The 14,177-nt window shown below is 46.7% G+C and overlaps 1 protein-coding gene across 1 annotated transcript; it reads right to left on the bottom strand.

Annotated features, from left to right (window-relative positions):
• Positions 1–11,813: 11,813 nt before the first annotated feature.
• EI90DRAFT_3124427 (uncharacterized protein) lies at positions 11,814–12,668 on the bottom strand (the record flags this gene model as incomplete). The annotated part of the gene is made up of 3 exons (XM_039063715.1): positions 11,814–12,068; positions 12,117–12,229; positions 12,335–12,668. 3 exons carry the CDS (start codon positions 12,666–12,668, stop codon positions 11,814–11,816), a joined length of 702 nt encoding a protein of 233 aa, XP_038915471.1.
• Positions 12,669–14,177: the final 1,509 nt, after the last annotated feature.

The following is a 14,177-nucleotide window of genomic DNA, read 5'->3' as shown; positions in this document are numbered from 1 at the left end:
GATGTTGTAACTTGGTCAACGTCTCTCAGATAGATTCAATGCATCTGAGATGCATTGCTGGGCCCTTGCAGGCCCAGATCACCACTATCACTTGAGGTGGTGTCATCTTCCACCCTATGGCCAGTGGAGGGGCCAGCCATGTTGGCAGGAGCGTTAGATGTGCTCCTGGTGTTGTATCTCAATGACATCAAGAGGATGTGTCGAGTCGTTCAACAAGTTCATGTGAGAACTTGATCAAAGTCACGCATTGTCAGGGGCTGACGATGCGCCATTGCCAAATGGAGTTTCGGCACCAGTAACACGGTGCCGAGAATGGAAAGGAAATAAAGCGTAAAAAAGTGAAGGGTTTCTTACTTGTTTTGGGGATGGTACATTCTGTTCCCCTGTTCGCCTCAGGCCTCAGATGGTCTGTCTAAGTATATGCTTTTAGTTGCTGTATATTGACAAAGGCTGATCCACCTCTTACAGCTACCCCGAGGGTTTATATACATTCTAATGCATTCTCGGCACAAATAAATAGAGAAGCTTCCGTGACACTAAATTAGCATCGCAACATAATTATCAGACAACACAACATCAATTGATGTTGTGGGCAGAATATAGACATGGGCCAGGGCCTCACAGCTGGGTACCAGGTCAGGTGGGGCCAGGTGGAGCTGGGTCAGGCAGGTGTGCCCTGACACCCTTGGTTGCCTTCGGATCCTTTTATCTCTGCTATATGTATGCACATACCACTCTAGTAAATAGTTCCCCCCAGTTATAATATTAAGTCCTTGAATCCAAACCCTCTCCCAGGATGTCTATCGCTTTCTACCCATCTGCTGCTCCACCCTGAACCAAGAGCTGAGTGACAGATGCACCTAAAGGTGCCTTGGTATAAACCCCTGTCAGGAACGTGTCAGACGTGTATCCAGGTGACCCGCAAGGCATGCGAAGTCGTCCGGGCTCGTAAGGTCGGAGGGGCGGGACTTTAGCTTCAGTGACTCGGGTGGAGCGCTGCGCTTCGTTCTTACGTTGGTGTCCCAATTTCAGACAGAAGCCTTACGATGAGGAGAGGAGTCTAGAGGGGAAATCCAAGTCGATATACGAACTGAGGTACATCCGGTGTAACCTACACGCGTTATAAACACAAGTAACTAAATGAGACCGGCCCGGAAGGAGTGGCGGATCAAGCACGATATTAATGAATGAAGAAAGGAACAAATAGTTAATATCGGCAAACTTGGTCAACAAAAGGCAAGCAAGGAACAAAAGGAAGAACAATAGTCCACAAGCAGACAAAAGAGAAAAGGCCATCCAGCTGTCTAGCAAGCCATCCGGCTGGCGAGCGGACAACAATGAAGCGGGCAACCTAGGTTGGAAGGTACGCATGCGAGGGAGGAAGTGCGGATGAGGGTGATGGGTGGACGGGTGGGTGGGCGGATGATGATGATAGCGGGAGGGACGGGCCAAGTGGCACTAGGATGCGTTGACGGAAGTGACAGATATGTCGGGTTGTGACAACCCCAATGAATTGTGTGATGAACGATTGACCCTCGCTAATGCCTCCATTGTTAAGTAGTGAGGGGGGGCCTCTGGCCCCCTTCCACTGGTGGCCTCAGTTCCTCTGTCGCCAGCTCCCCTGACAAATTGGGGACAATGAGGACGTAACGGGTGCAGTGCTCCATTCTGAGTCGCTGAAGCCAAGTCCCTTCAACACCCCATCACCCTCGGAGCTCCGCCCCACCTCCAGCCTGTCTCCAACCCACCATCGGATGACCCAGAATATCGAGCTCCATCAGACACACCCGCCTGGGTAGCGATCAGATCTTCCCCAGGTGGGTTTGTGACAGAGAAAGGTCATCCGTGTAGATAGAAATAGAATAAAGAACAAAAGGAAAGAAGAACAAGAAATGGAGAACAGTGATGGAGGGTGGGGAATAAAGATAAGTGGGGTACCAGGTGAGGGCAGGTGGAGCCGGGTTGGGCAGGTGTGCCCTGACAGACAGCCACACAAAGACTTGCATCCAAAAAAGTATTTTGCATGTTTCTTGATGATGTATTGGTCAATAAATATATATTGTGGAAGCTATTCAAAGGGGCTATCCATCTGCATAAAAGCACATTGAGACCGTGGGCCACAGTGCTGACACCCCTATGGACAGTGGCCAGCATTGTGCACAGACAGTTGAGCTTGTCATGGGGAATCAGATTCAATTACGGCATTTGAATGTCTACCCTGAATAATACAAATTTGATTGAATTATAGAATCATCTCAGGACATCCACTAGTAAATACCACCCCATTCAGAGGCCAAATGCCCCCCCCCCTCTCTAGGCTGTCATTAGATGGCTGACTAGGCTGCACATGCTTGTATATACAAGCCGGATTTGGCCTATTAGGGGCCAACATAATATACAAGAGACCCACCTAATGAGGGTCCATAGGTTGTCCAAGGTGGCCCAGAACCAAAGTCCTATTCTAGATGGCACACCAGCCAAATACTAATAGTGTGACCAATGGCATGAAAGTCAGAACCCTTGTTCTGCTGCAATGAATGAACCTATGAAATAATTCACCATTTCATCCGTGGTATTGAACATGTGAGGTATGGATGGACGTCTAACTCATCGAGATCAGCTGCATGCAGTGAGCACATGTCGCGGTCATATGAGTCGGATATGACTGGTCCAAGATGTTAGGGCTAATGCAGGAGCTCAGTCTCCGTAAATGAAGAACTGAATTACTATGGTTAATACTAACCTAATGCGGGAGCTATAGTACAGAAGAGTACAGAGTAAGTAATGTAACAACTAACTAAAAACAATGATACTAACCTCAGTCTCCGTAAATGAAGAACTGAGGAGAAAAGGAAAGTAGAGCAAAACAGTATATACAATTATATACATTGTGTCACAAGGCGAATATGGATGTAAGAGAGATCATGTGGTGTTGGTTGGTAAGTCACGGGTCGTTGTTACTCCAACACGCCCACTCAACACTTGTTGACTTTACCTTAGACCCAACTCCGATCTAAACTTCGCATATTTTACCTGTGGCAGCACTTTGGTGAATATGTCCGCAACCTGATCAGCTGTAGGAATATATTCAAGCTCCAAGATACCATTCTCGATTTTCTCATGGATCCAATGATGTTGCACATCAATATGCTTTGTTTGAGCATGGAACACGGGATTTTTGGCAATAGCGAGTGCTGATTGGTTGTCGACAAAGATTTTGACTGGGATTTGTGGGAAAACATCCCGGAATCGTTGAATAAGTTGTCAAGGTATGTAGCTTCTTTTCCAGCATGTGTTGTGGCCATGTACTCGGCCTCCGTGCTTGATAAAGCGATTGTTGGTTGCTTCTTCGAAGACCACGCTATTGCGGCACCACCGAAAATAAAGCAATAACCTGACACTGATCTCCTTGTGCTAGGATCTCCAGCCCAATCGGCATCAGAATATCCCCATACCCCCTCTTTCAACCTCTTTCCATTGAATGTCAAAACTAAGTCATGTGTCCCATTCAGATATCGGTACACCTGCTTAATAGTGGATAGGTGTTGTTGTCCAGGAGCCACAGCATGTTGAGATAATAGTCTGACGGCGAAAGAAATATCCAGGTGGGTACTGATCGCTGCATACATTAGTGACCCAAGCATCGATTGGTAAAGCATTTGATCGATTTCTGGTGAGTTCAACTTTTCAAGTTTTAAGTTTGCAGCCATTGGGGTACTCATTGGTCATGCTTTTTCCAGCCTGAATCGTGTGAGGATGTCAGTGACATATTGTCGCTGGCTTATCGTAATAGTACGTGCAGCTCTATTGCGCATGATTTCCATCGCTAAAAACCAATGGACTTCTCCTAGGTCCCGCATCTCGAATTTTCTGGTAACCTCGGCCTTCATGTTGGCCAACTCGGACTTCAGAGCAACAAGTAACAAATCATCAACATAGACAAGAAGCGTGAGTGATCCGCATAGTATAAACAAGGATTGTATCCAGATTGCTGATATCCAAGTGACTTTAGGTGCTTTCGGAGCATGCGGTACCATTCCAGCCTGGCTTGTTTCAAGCCATACAGAGCTTTCTTTAGTAACCAGACCTTGCCTGGTGTTGTCGGGACTCTGGCAGGAGGTTTGATGTAGATCTCCTCCTGGAGGTCACTATTCAGGTAAGCAGTGATGGCATCTAACTGGTGGATTTCAAGGTCGTGTCCAGCAGCATAGGTGAGTGTCAGGGACAGCTCCGAAAGCGGCGAGGTCCCAGCGTGAGGGACCCGATGGGACAGATGTCGGCTGTGCGTAGCGGCGATCCCGTCACAGGGGAGCATCCCCAACCACTTAGTCTGAAGTGGGAAGTTGAGAAGAAGGCTGCTTCTTCTGTTCCCACCCCAGGTGCTATTATATACATGCGGTCAGGGTCATGTGGGGGGAGCCACATCATCTCTGCACACAGCCGGACCTCTCTGGGTGTCTCTGCAGGAGATCCCGAAGGCATGTGCATTTTGGACAGCAATCCCAGTCGCCTTCTCCCCTTTATGAATGACATCTGGGAGAACCAAACATGGTTCTTCCAAGTCATTCAACTTTGAAATAAGGCCATTCTCGACCTTAAATCTTGGGAATTGTCCGGGATTCTCTAGAATCCCTCGCCAAGCTGCATGCTTGGCATACCCCTCTTTCACAGAGGAGGAAGTTGTCTTCCTCAACAACACTCCTGAGGGAATCCTCAGGCAGTATGATGTCAGCGAGCGTCAGCTTGCTCCTCCCTGAACGATTGTTGGGGGGGGTCTAGGATTGTGGCTTCCAAGTCGTGTTCTTCCATCACACTACTCGCCAAAGCGAGTCATAACAACAGTCGGTGCAGAAGAAGCATTTCTTCTGCCTCTTCAATATGACTTAGAGGGAGGTCTTCTCCTAATTTGTCTATGTGGACATACAAAGTCGTCATAATGAAGGTCTTCATCTGACAAAGACTCATTTTTGTGGCCCTTGACATACAAGATGTTGCACTTGAAGCCATAAAAGAAGTTTTGTCACCTTATGTGGCGTCCAGAAGTGTGTTGCTTCTGTTTGAAATAGGTGAGGGCTTTATGGTCTGTAATGACCGTAAATTCATGCCCTCCAGTCAATTCATCCATCCACTTGGACAGGGCTTCCAGTTCATATGTGAAGTATGAACGTTGTGTTGAAGTAAACTTCTTCGACATGAAGGCAGCTGGGCGGGATAGTTCCCAGCTGGCGCCTTGAGCCAAGATAGCCCCGATGCCTGCAGGGCAAGCATCGGTAATAACCCAGACTCGAAATCTGTTCCTCTCTTGTTCAGAGAGGCCATCTGGTACTTGCCAGATGATTGGGTTTAGAATCGGTGTCTCGCACACGAGATTCTTTATGTTATCGAAACACTTCTGGTGCAGTGGCGACCAGAAGAACGGCAGATTGTTAGTGCAAGTGGTCTGCAAAGGACCAGTGTATGCGCTAACATTAGGCATGAATCGAGCAAGGTACTCTATTAGGCCTAGGAAGTGTAGCACTTCCCAATGGTCTGAAGGTTCGTGCCAAGCACAAAGCTTCGCCATTTTATTAGAGTCCACATGGACCCTGTGGCTGTCAACCTTGCACCCCAGAATGTCAAGAACCGGGGCAAACGGTTCGAATTTCTTATGGCTAATGTATAGCCGTTCAGACTTCAGTTGGTTGTGCACCCACTGAAGTTCATCGTTGTGTTCGGAAACCATATCGGTTCCTGTAAATATGTCGTCAAACCATGCATGAACAGCCCACCCAATATTATCTCGGAGGACCCACGACACAGTCCACTGGAACATGGAGGGACCATTACAGTCCCCCTGTTGGAGTACGTTTGAAACGTATGTGCCCCAAGGAGTGGCAAATGCAGTGTGCGGAATGCACTCAGGTTCCATGCGAATTTGCTCGTAAGCATCTGTCATATCAATCTTTGATCGATATGAATTCCTGGCCAAGCTATCCATAATGGATCGCATGTCAGGCATCGGTGTGACATCGAGAATCATATTTGCATTACAATTCCTCACATCAATAACAGTTCTTATTGAACCGTTCTTCTTTGCAAGACATAGTAACAGGCATGCCATAATGGCTGGTCAGCAAACCCACCAGCCTGTGCGCTCGTATCAGAGTTTTCTCTCGTAGCTGTTGCTTGAGAGATTGGGGGCACGTTGTGCACCTCTCATGATACCTTTTATTTGGATCAATAAAGTTGATCCTGTGATTAACCTCCCAGAAGGGAGGTAAGATCTCAGGCACAGGTGCCATGACATCCTCAAATCGTGACCTCCACCAGTTGCGGAGGGTGCTAAAACCATCATCCATCATTGGGCAATTTTCAAGATGAGAACAATCTGGTAACTTCCCAGACTGGGGATCAGGCCAGTGAGCCGGGTAATTTAATGTGTCTGTTGTGGATGCATTGGATGTGGCCTTCATGGCAGATATGCTATGAAGACCCTGCTCCTCCCTAGAGGAGTGATTGGATGGTGAAGTCTCCTTCGCCTTATTGAGTCACACCTTGGGTGTGTTGGTTGAAGTGGACACATGGCTGCTTATAGGTGGAGGCCTCTTAGAGAGGCTAGTGAAATTTCGATGGGCCTGGCAGCCAGTCGACATGAAGGAACGTTCCATAGGAACATCGAAAGTGGGGATAAGACCACCCTTCACATGGATGGTGTGCTTGCCAAAGTCCAGCAAAGCTTTGTAGGTGTTCAACCATGGAGCACCTAAAATGGCATCATAACGTTCAATGTTCATGACATCGAAGTAGTGTTTGTTTTTCTGACCAAGTATGGCCAGATCAGCATTGGTCCCATAGTAAATACAGGACCTACTCCCCTTGGTGCCCATTTGGAGCACGAGGGGATTGGGAAGTTCAAGGAGTGGGATATGACACGCTCTGACAAAGTCAGGGGATAACATGTCAGTTTCTACCCCACTATCAAACAATGTGAATGCTTTGGTCCCGTTGATCTCAACGAGGCCAGTCAGGGTGTGATGTAAGTCAGCACTCCTATCGGTAGGGTATTTACCTGCCTCACATGAAAGTCTAAACTTTGCATCGAACATAGGTGGGTTTTTCTTTGTGATTTTTGCCAGGACTATATCAGTCTCCGGCTTTGGGAGAGGCAACTGCCCCTCAGTCTTAAACTGATGAACTGGTTCGTCTACCAGCTCAGTGACGATTTGCTCCTCAGAGAGGAGCGAGTCGGCTCTTTGAGCCAATGCTAACTTAAGGGCATAGTTGTCCTCAGATGGGTCAACAATACCCATCCCTTGTAACTTAAGTGCCCGAAGACGACCTCATCTTCGGGTTCACTGACCGTCTCATCAGGAGGGCCAGCCAGTTCATATGGGTCCTCAATGAATCAGTCATTGGGGTCACCATCTTCAGCAGTAACTTCTTCTGGGGTCTCCCCAGACGGATCATCTTCATCCCCTTGACCCTCAGGTTCGTGGGGAGGGTCTTGGTCCTCCTCTTCTACACCCAGCGTGTATAACTTGGCTCTGGGTGGATGGTTCGGACACTTGAAGGAGTATCCAATCTTGCCACATTTGTAGCAGAGGGGGTTGCCCTTTGAATCCTTCGAAGGGCATCATTGGGTGTTATAAGAATTACCGGTATTCTTCGAATACCGGTTGTTTGATGAAGAAGGGGCCTGGGGAGTTCCTTTGGCATGTGAAGGAGACGAGCCTGTAACAGGCTTTGCCATAGATGCAGCGGGCTTCTTACTATTAGAGTAAGAAGAGAAATTCGAGTAGCCCCTTGTTGGGGCTACCCTAGGAGCAACTCCTGATGATCCCCTTGTGGACAGGGTTGAGTTGTTGGATACACTCGACTTGCTGGTCAGGTGTGTATTGGTTGATCTGGAGGGGGCAAGTCCTCCTTTATACACGTTTATTGTGCACATTGAGTCCATCGCATTGTCAACATGGAGAACAGCCATCCACAGTTCATCTTTGGACGTGAAGTCGGCTGAAATTCGGTCGCATAGCACAAGCTCTTCCTTTATGTGATAGGGGAGAGCATTTACAAAACATTCATTGAAACTTGCCTGGTCAGGGCGAGTGATCATCTTCTCCAATGCTCAGAGAAGCTGAGTATAAAAATGCTTAATCCCCTTTGCAGGGTCATAAGCAAGCGTTTTGAAGAGTTTGGTGGCAGGTACTGCTGCCCACCTCTTCACATATGTGAGCATCAGCTTCGTTAAAAGCTGAGTGAATGTGGGGATAGTCCCACTCTCGAATCCTAGCTTCATTTCGTGAAGCACAATCTGTTTAGGATTGCCATCTAGGGCGCGAGCAAGAGTGTCTATGTGGAGCTCATTGTAGCTCTCGCCCTTCCACCCATTTCCTGAAACCCAGGAAGTGAGTTTTATGAGCCAACTCTCGAATTTTTCGAGATTGTTCTCCCCAGACCATAGGGTCATGGGGAATGGAACAGAGTTTTTCTTTAATAACTCTGTTTTTACATCAGCAGGAAGAGGGGTCAGGATCCTTATCCTGATCAGGTTTGCGACACGGCGAACCAGCTCCCCCATGAATCCCTCAGGGTTGCCAGGGGACAAACTACTCAGGTCCCTAGAATAGGACCTGAGAGTGGATTTAACAAATCTGTTGCAGGGGATAGTCGAGCTCACCACCCGAGGGTGGATAGAGCTCGCAACACATGGAACTCGGGAGCTAGGCTCCCTTTCCCTCTTTACTGGGGAAACTATGATGGGATGTGAAGCCCCTCCAAGAGGATCTTGGAGAGTACGGATGGTTGGCTGTGGGGTCGAGACTTCTTGTCTCGACACCCTGAGAGGAATTTGTTGGGCATCTGCCCAATTGGGCCAATCTTGGCCCAATCTTCCAAAGGCCCTACTTTGTGGGTCCTGCATGGTAAATCGACCCTAGGAACCTAGCCTACATCTGATCTCCCAGGCATGATTGTCCAGACCTTCAGGTCTGTGCATGTAGACAGCATCGCCGTCCATCCGTGTCCCATACTCCATGGACATCTCACTAAGTGCATGGGGAGCAAAGATAGTTCTTTGCTTTTTCTTTATTTCGCCCCATGCATTCATGACAAGGGCAGGCCCGGAGCCATGACATAGGTTCCGGGTCAATCGCAAATCGTGATCAGTCTTCCCTTCATCTGTCGAATTTTCCAAAATGACGGGCGCTGAAGGAGAGAACGAAGGAAGGTCAGTTGGGAGGTTCAAACGAGACCACCACCAAGCTGTTCCCTGGTTCTTTAGTTAGGATGGGGAAGTGTACTAGTGTTGTTTATTGTAAATATAGTACCAATCCGAGTGTTTTGGCTAATTCTATTTTTATGGGTTAGTTTTAAAGTTCCTGGGAATTGACTTACAGATAAACCGAGCCCTGCGGAGCTGTTTCTTTATTGAAATTTATTAATTTGTCTAGGTGTAATTTTGTGTAGCGTTGTTTAATTTGGATTTAAACTTGAATTTAATCTTCTACTTGGTGAAGTTTCAAAGATTCTATTCAGTTAATGAATTTGGATGGTGTCTGGAGTGTCCCTTGAGTTCGTTCTATTTTTGTCTTATTTTATTGCTTGTTTTAACAGTAGCAAAATAACTGTTTTGTGTTTACACTTTGAAATCTGGAGTGTTAACCAGCTCTCCTGTTGAAATATCTACTTAATATTTCTCTCCTTAATTGCTGCCTTTTACTACAGTGGCAATCTTAACTGTATATCACTTTTTCGCACTGGAGTGACAACCAGAAATGCTTGAGAAAAATAATACTCTATTTTCTTACTTCTCTAAGGGGGGCGAAAGGTCGCAGAAAGGGTCTCCCTTTTATACTCCTTGGGTCGCCTTCCTTTTTCACGCTCTACCTTCTATTTACAGGATTTATTTACAGTGTATTTTTCTCAAACTGAATAAAAAGTGAAATTTTCACGCTATAGTTCCGCTGCGCTTTGCTGCGCTGAACTGCGGTCTACTGCGGTCAGACTGCGCCTGGAATCCTTATTGTCCTTCCTCGCCTAAGCTATTTTAATGGTTAATTAGAATTTGTCTGCACCGCATTTGCCGCAGTTCCCTATTTCAAATTCCCCATATTTCCCATTAAGTTCGCTATGACTCGGTCATACTGAATTCAAACCTCGCATTACTATGCGTGCGACTGTGCTGAGACCTTCAGCTGATTTATTCCAATTTTATTTAGTGACATTTTAGTTAAAATGAGACTGAAATGATAAATGAGTGAATTATTCAGGTTTAAAACTGAAAGAAAAAGTTGCTAGTAATCAAGAATTACTCAAACGAATGTGTTATAGCTCTCTACTTCATTAGAACATCGTTCCCTAAAATTCCCGCCATGGTCCGTCGTAGTAGTTTTCGTGAATTTCGTTCATATTCCCTGATTCCCTTTTGTATTATCACATCCTAATCCTCCATATGTATTGTTCGTTGTTATAGTAGGTCGTCCTCGAAGATATCATATTTTTATGTATTTTATTTAGGGCTCTAGACCTCTTGAAGCTGTCTTCCCGCGTGTTTTCAGGTTTCTAACTTCATGTCCTTGTATCTCATTCATTTCTGGATGTTTTCTCACGTTCTTGGTATCATAAATTTCCATTTATTCCCACCTTTCCAATGGTACTAAGGTTGTGTCCTATTTCCCTGTATTCGTTGAGTTAGCAAAGTTTCGCGCGCACATTCGGTAATCACGTGCGTCGTTCCCATAGTTGTTCGTATGCGGGAGCCGTTTTCGTTTAGTTGTTCGGGATTTATGATATGCGCGGGTGTTTATTTCTTTCATATGGGCTTCTGTGATTTATTTCAGATTTTTCCCTCATGATCTAAGGTTGTTTTGCACCTTTCGTGCTTTGTTTTGACCGGGCTCTTCCTTATTTGGACGGAAATTGGTCTTCGCGATCTGCCGAAGTGCGGATCTCGGTTCCGACGGCCGGTTCCCTGCGCATCGCCACCCTCACGTGTCATTACACATGATGCGGATTCCTATATTCCCGTCATGGGTATAACTTCACAACGGCTGGACCGTTTGGGCTGAGAATTTGCATAACTATAGTTTCCTATTTTTCATAATTTCCGTGTAAATTTCGTTGTATGTTTTAATTATGGATCCTACGCAATCATCGTCTTGTCCCTGAGCTCGGACTTTTGATGTCGCTATTCCCGTTATTGGATTTCTCATTAACGCATGATCCTTTTATTATGGAAATTTGGGAGGATTAAGAGTAGATCCTTTCCTTTCTAATGGGCTATCAAGCTTGTCTCGGTCGTTACTAGTTAATCTTCGCGCTTGCTTTTTAGACATTGTCCTCGTTTTGCAGGAGTTTTAGTCATATCTCCGTCGTTTATGGGTAGTTTCCCCTATAATTACTCTCATTGGTTCCGTTTGGGTGACATCTACATTTCCTATTATAAACACGACTTTGACTTTTGCATTAGTTCCTGAGGAATCTTTGTTCCGTGGTACTTCCATCCTTGCTATGTGTGCGGACGTGGGAAAGTAGTTTCCGTGGAGGTTCTCTGATTATTTTTATAGTCAAATCTTGGTCGATTGTCCTAATTCTTGGTTTAATATTTGCTATAAATTCCCCCGAGAATTCCGTCTCGTTGATGGTAAGCTTGAAGTATTTTTGTTATTTTTCTTTCTTTCGATTTATCGTGTATAGTCGTAATAATTCGTAAAAATTCGTAAAATTCGTTAAAATTCAGGTCCTTCTATGTTCTCATATCTACTTGTCGTATGAGGTTTTGTGATTTATCTGGCATATTTTCATAATGGGTTTCCATAGTGTGGCCGTTATTTCTCCTACAGCGCTTCAGGCGCAGGAGGCGACTGAGGAAGTGGCTGTGTCCTTCTGAGGACAACAGGCGGGCCCTTAGGGCCCCAATCGACACTCTTTCCCTTCAGATAAGAAGGGATTCTCCTTGGTGATGAGGTTGAAGGACTCCCAGGCTCGGGTTCTTCAGCGTGAGGGACATATGTCATCATCCTCACACTGGGATGCCCAGGCACAGGGTAGGTGGTTGTCCTGACGTAGTCTTCATCAGCAGAGACTTCCTCCTCCAGCGAGTTTCATCGCTGGGTGGGTTCTCTGTCCCATCCCCTGACTGGTATGGGTGGAGGCACACTTGTTGCCTTGAACTGGGGTGAGTTTAGAGGAATTTGGCTTCCAGCCAATCCAGGGCTAGAGCGATAAACCCAAGCCCGCAAGTCCTCTATAGCTGAGTCAGGGCGAGTCAGCCATTGATCGATGCTTCTTAGCATCATCATCAATTCATCATGCTGATCATTCGACGATCCAGGAGTTTTCGCTCATGGTTTGGTACCACCCATGTTGACGACCTCAACTGGGTTGTCAGGGGAACCAGACGTGTCAACGAACGGATCAGGTCCAACTGGCGCGTTGGGTGGGTCTTCCTCAGGGGGAGGAGGTATGACCACAGCAGGTACAACCATGGTCGTGGATTGGGAAGGGCCTGGTGCATCCAGGTCTCCTGGTGGACCTGGAGATGTGTCGGGGTCGTCTGTCTCTCCTGGATCAGGAGGGATATCAGGTGTGTTAACGCTGGGAACCCCAGTGCTATCTGAAGTCTGCACGTTGTTATGCACAGCCACCCTCATCCTCTTTGCAGAGGGCGAACCCAAAGCTTTCTTTACCATGGTGGTAACGAAAAGTTGGGAACTTCAATTAGATCGGCATGCTTCACAACATTGATCAAAGAAGAAGTTGAAAGGTTAAATTTATTTGCTCACTGAGTGTAAAAAAGTGTAAGTGTAGTTAAGATTGTTGAGTTCGTGAGTGATCTCACGATAGTCAGTTGGTTGTTGCCTCACACTCCCAGTCCGTTAAAGTACGCTGTATGAAGCTGTAATTATCAACAGGGGGGTAAAGGCTGGGGAAGCCTTTACCCCCTCACATGTAGGTTAAATACATTATGGTATGTACATGTGATATTTGCGGCTTGGGACTGCATGGTAGAATGAAGGGTTCAGGAATAGAAGTGTCATGTCAGGTACAAACCTGATGTGATAGATAAAGAATGAATAGGGTAGGCCACGAGTATGCGGCCTATCTCCCTTACAACTGCACACCGAGTATTCGGTGTAGTTCACACCAAAACTTTGACGTGAATTTTGAGTCTCGATCTGATACGATCGAGTGTGGTAGACTGTGAAGTCTTACGACTTCGTGGAGGAATATGAACGCTAGTTCTAATGCATTTGTTGTTGTTTTTATGTCAGGGCAACCACACCTGACCATACAACCCCAGAACCACCTTCCCTGACCTCCCCCCACTTCCCTGATCCTCCCATCTTTACACACCCCTCACAACTACAGCCCGCATGCGAACCCGTGGGAAAAATCACGTGGGTCAAGGCGAGCAACTTGCCTTAACCCATGTGACACCTTTTCCACATTGTGGGAACATGCTCAGCTTCCACCCTTAGTCACGTTATGAACTGTACAGTACATTTCCCTTTTATAGCAGCCAAGCGGGGAATAGGGAAACTTACCCTTCATCTCAACTCAATCCCTGCTTAGTGAGTTTGAGGAGCTTGGGATAGGATCCGGCACCTGGCTGCCTGGGACACCCCAAGTGTCCAGCTCTGAGGTAGGGCCGCCCCCAGACAGAGGCCGGGCCCTGACATTTTATTGGAATCAGGTGGACGTTGGATGTCAACCTGCAGATGATTACCCAGAGGTAATCATATCCCAAGCTTGTTGGGAATGGACCTGTGAAGTCCATGGCTATTGACGACCATGGTGTTTCTGGGGTCAGGAGTGGGTGAAGCAGTCCGGGATTTCTCCTGGTGCTTTTATTTGTTGTCTGACAAGTTCCGCAAGACCTGCAGAACTTGTGGGTGTCCTTCCTCATCAACTTCCACCAGAAGTATCGACAGAGGGTTTCCACTGTTTTCCTGGATCCTAGGTGTCCAAGTGTTTCATGGATGTTTTTGAGGATTATTCCTTGGATGGACTTCCTTTTGTAGTTCCCTTTTGGGACTACTATTTGGGTCGTCCCTCCTTCTCCAAGTCGGGTTATCAGCCCATCTTTTATGGAGAAGTTTTTGAAATTCCTGGGGTTCTCTAGGATTTCCCAGTGGATCTGGCTTTGCATGTATCTGTCATATCCATACATGGCCATCGACTTCCACTACCTCTGCTCC

This window comes from Cantharellus anzutake (genome assembly GCF_015039405.1).
Source record: "Cantharellus anzutake strain C23 chromosome Unknown EI90scaffold_27, whole genome shotgun sequence".
Lineage (NCBI taxonomy): Eukaryota > Fungi > Basidiomycota > Agaricomycetes > Cantharellales > Hydnaceae > Cantharellus > Cantharellus anzutake.
This window is presented reverse-complemented; position numbering and strand designations above follow the sequence as displayed.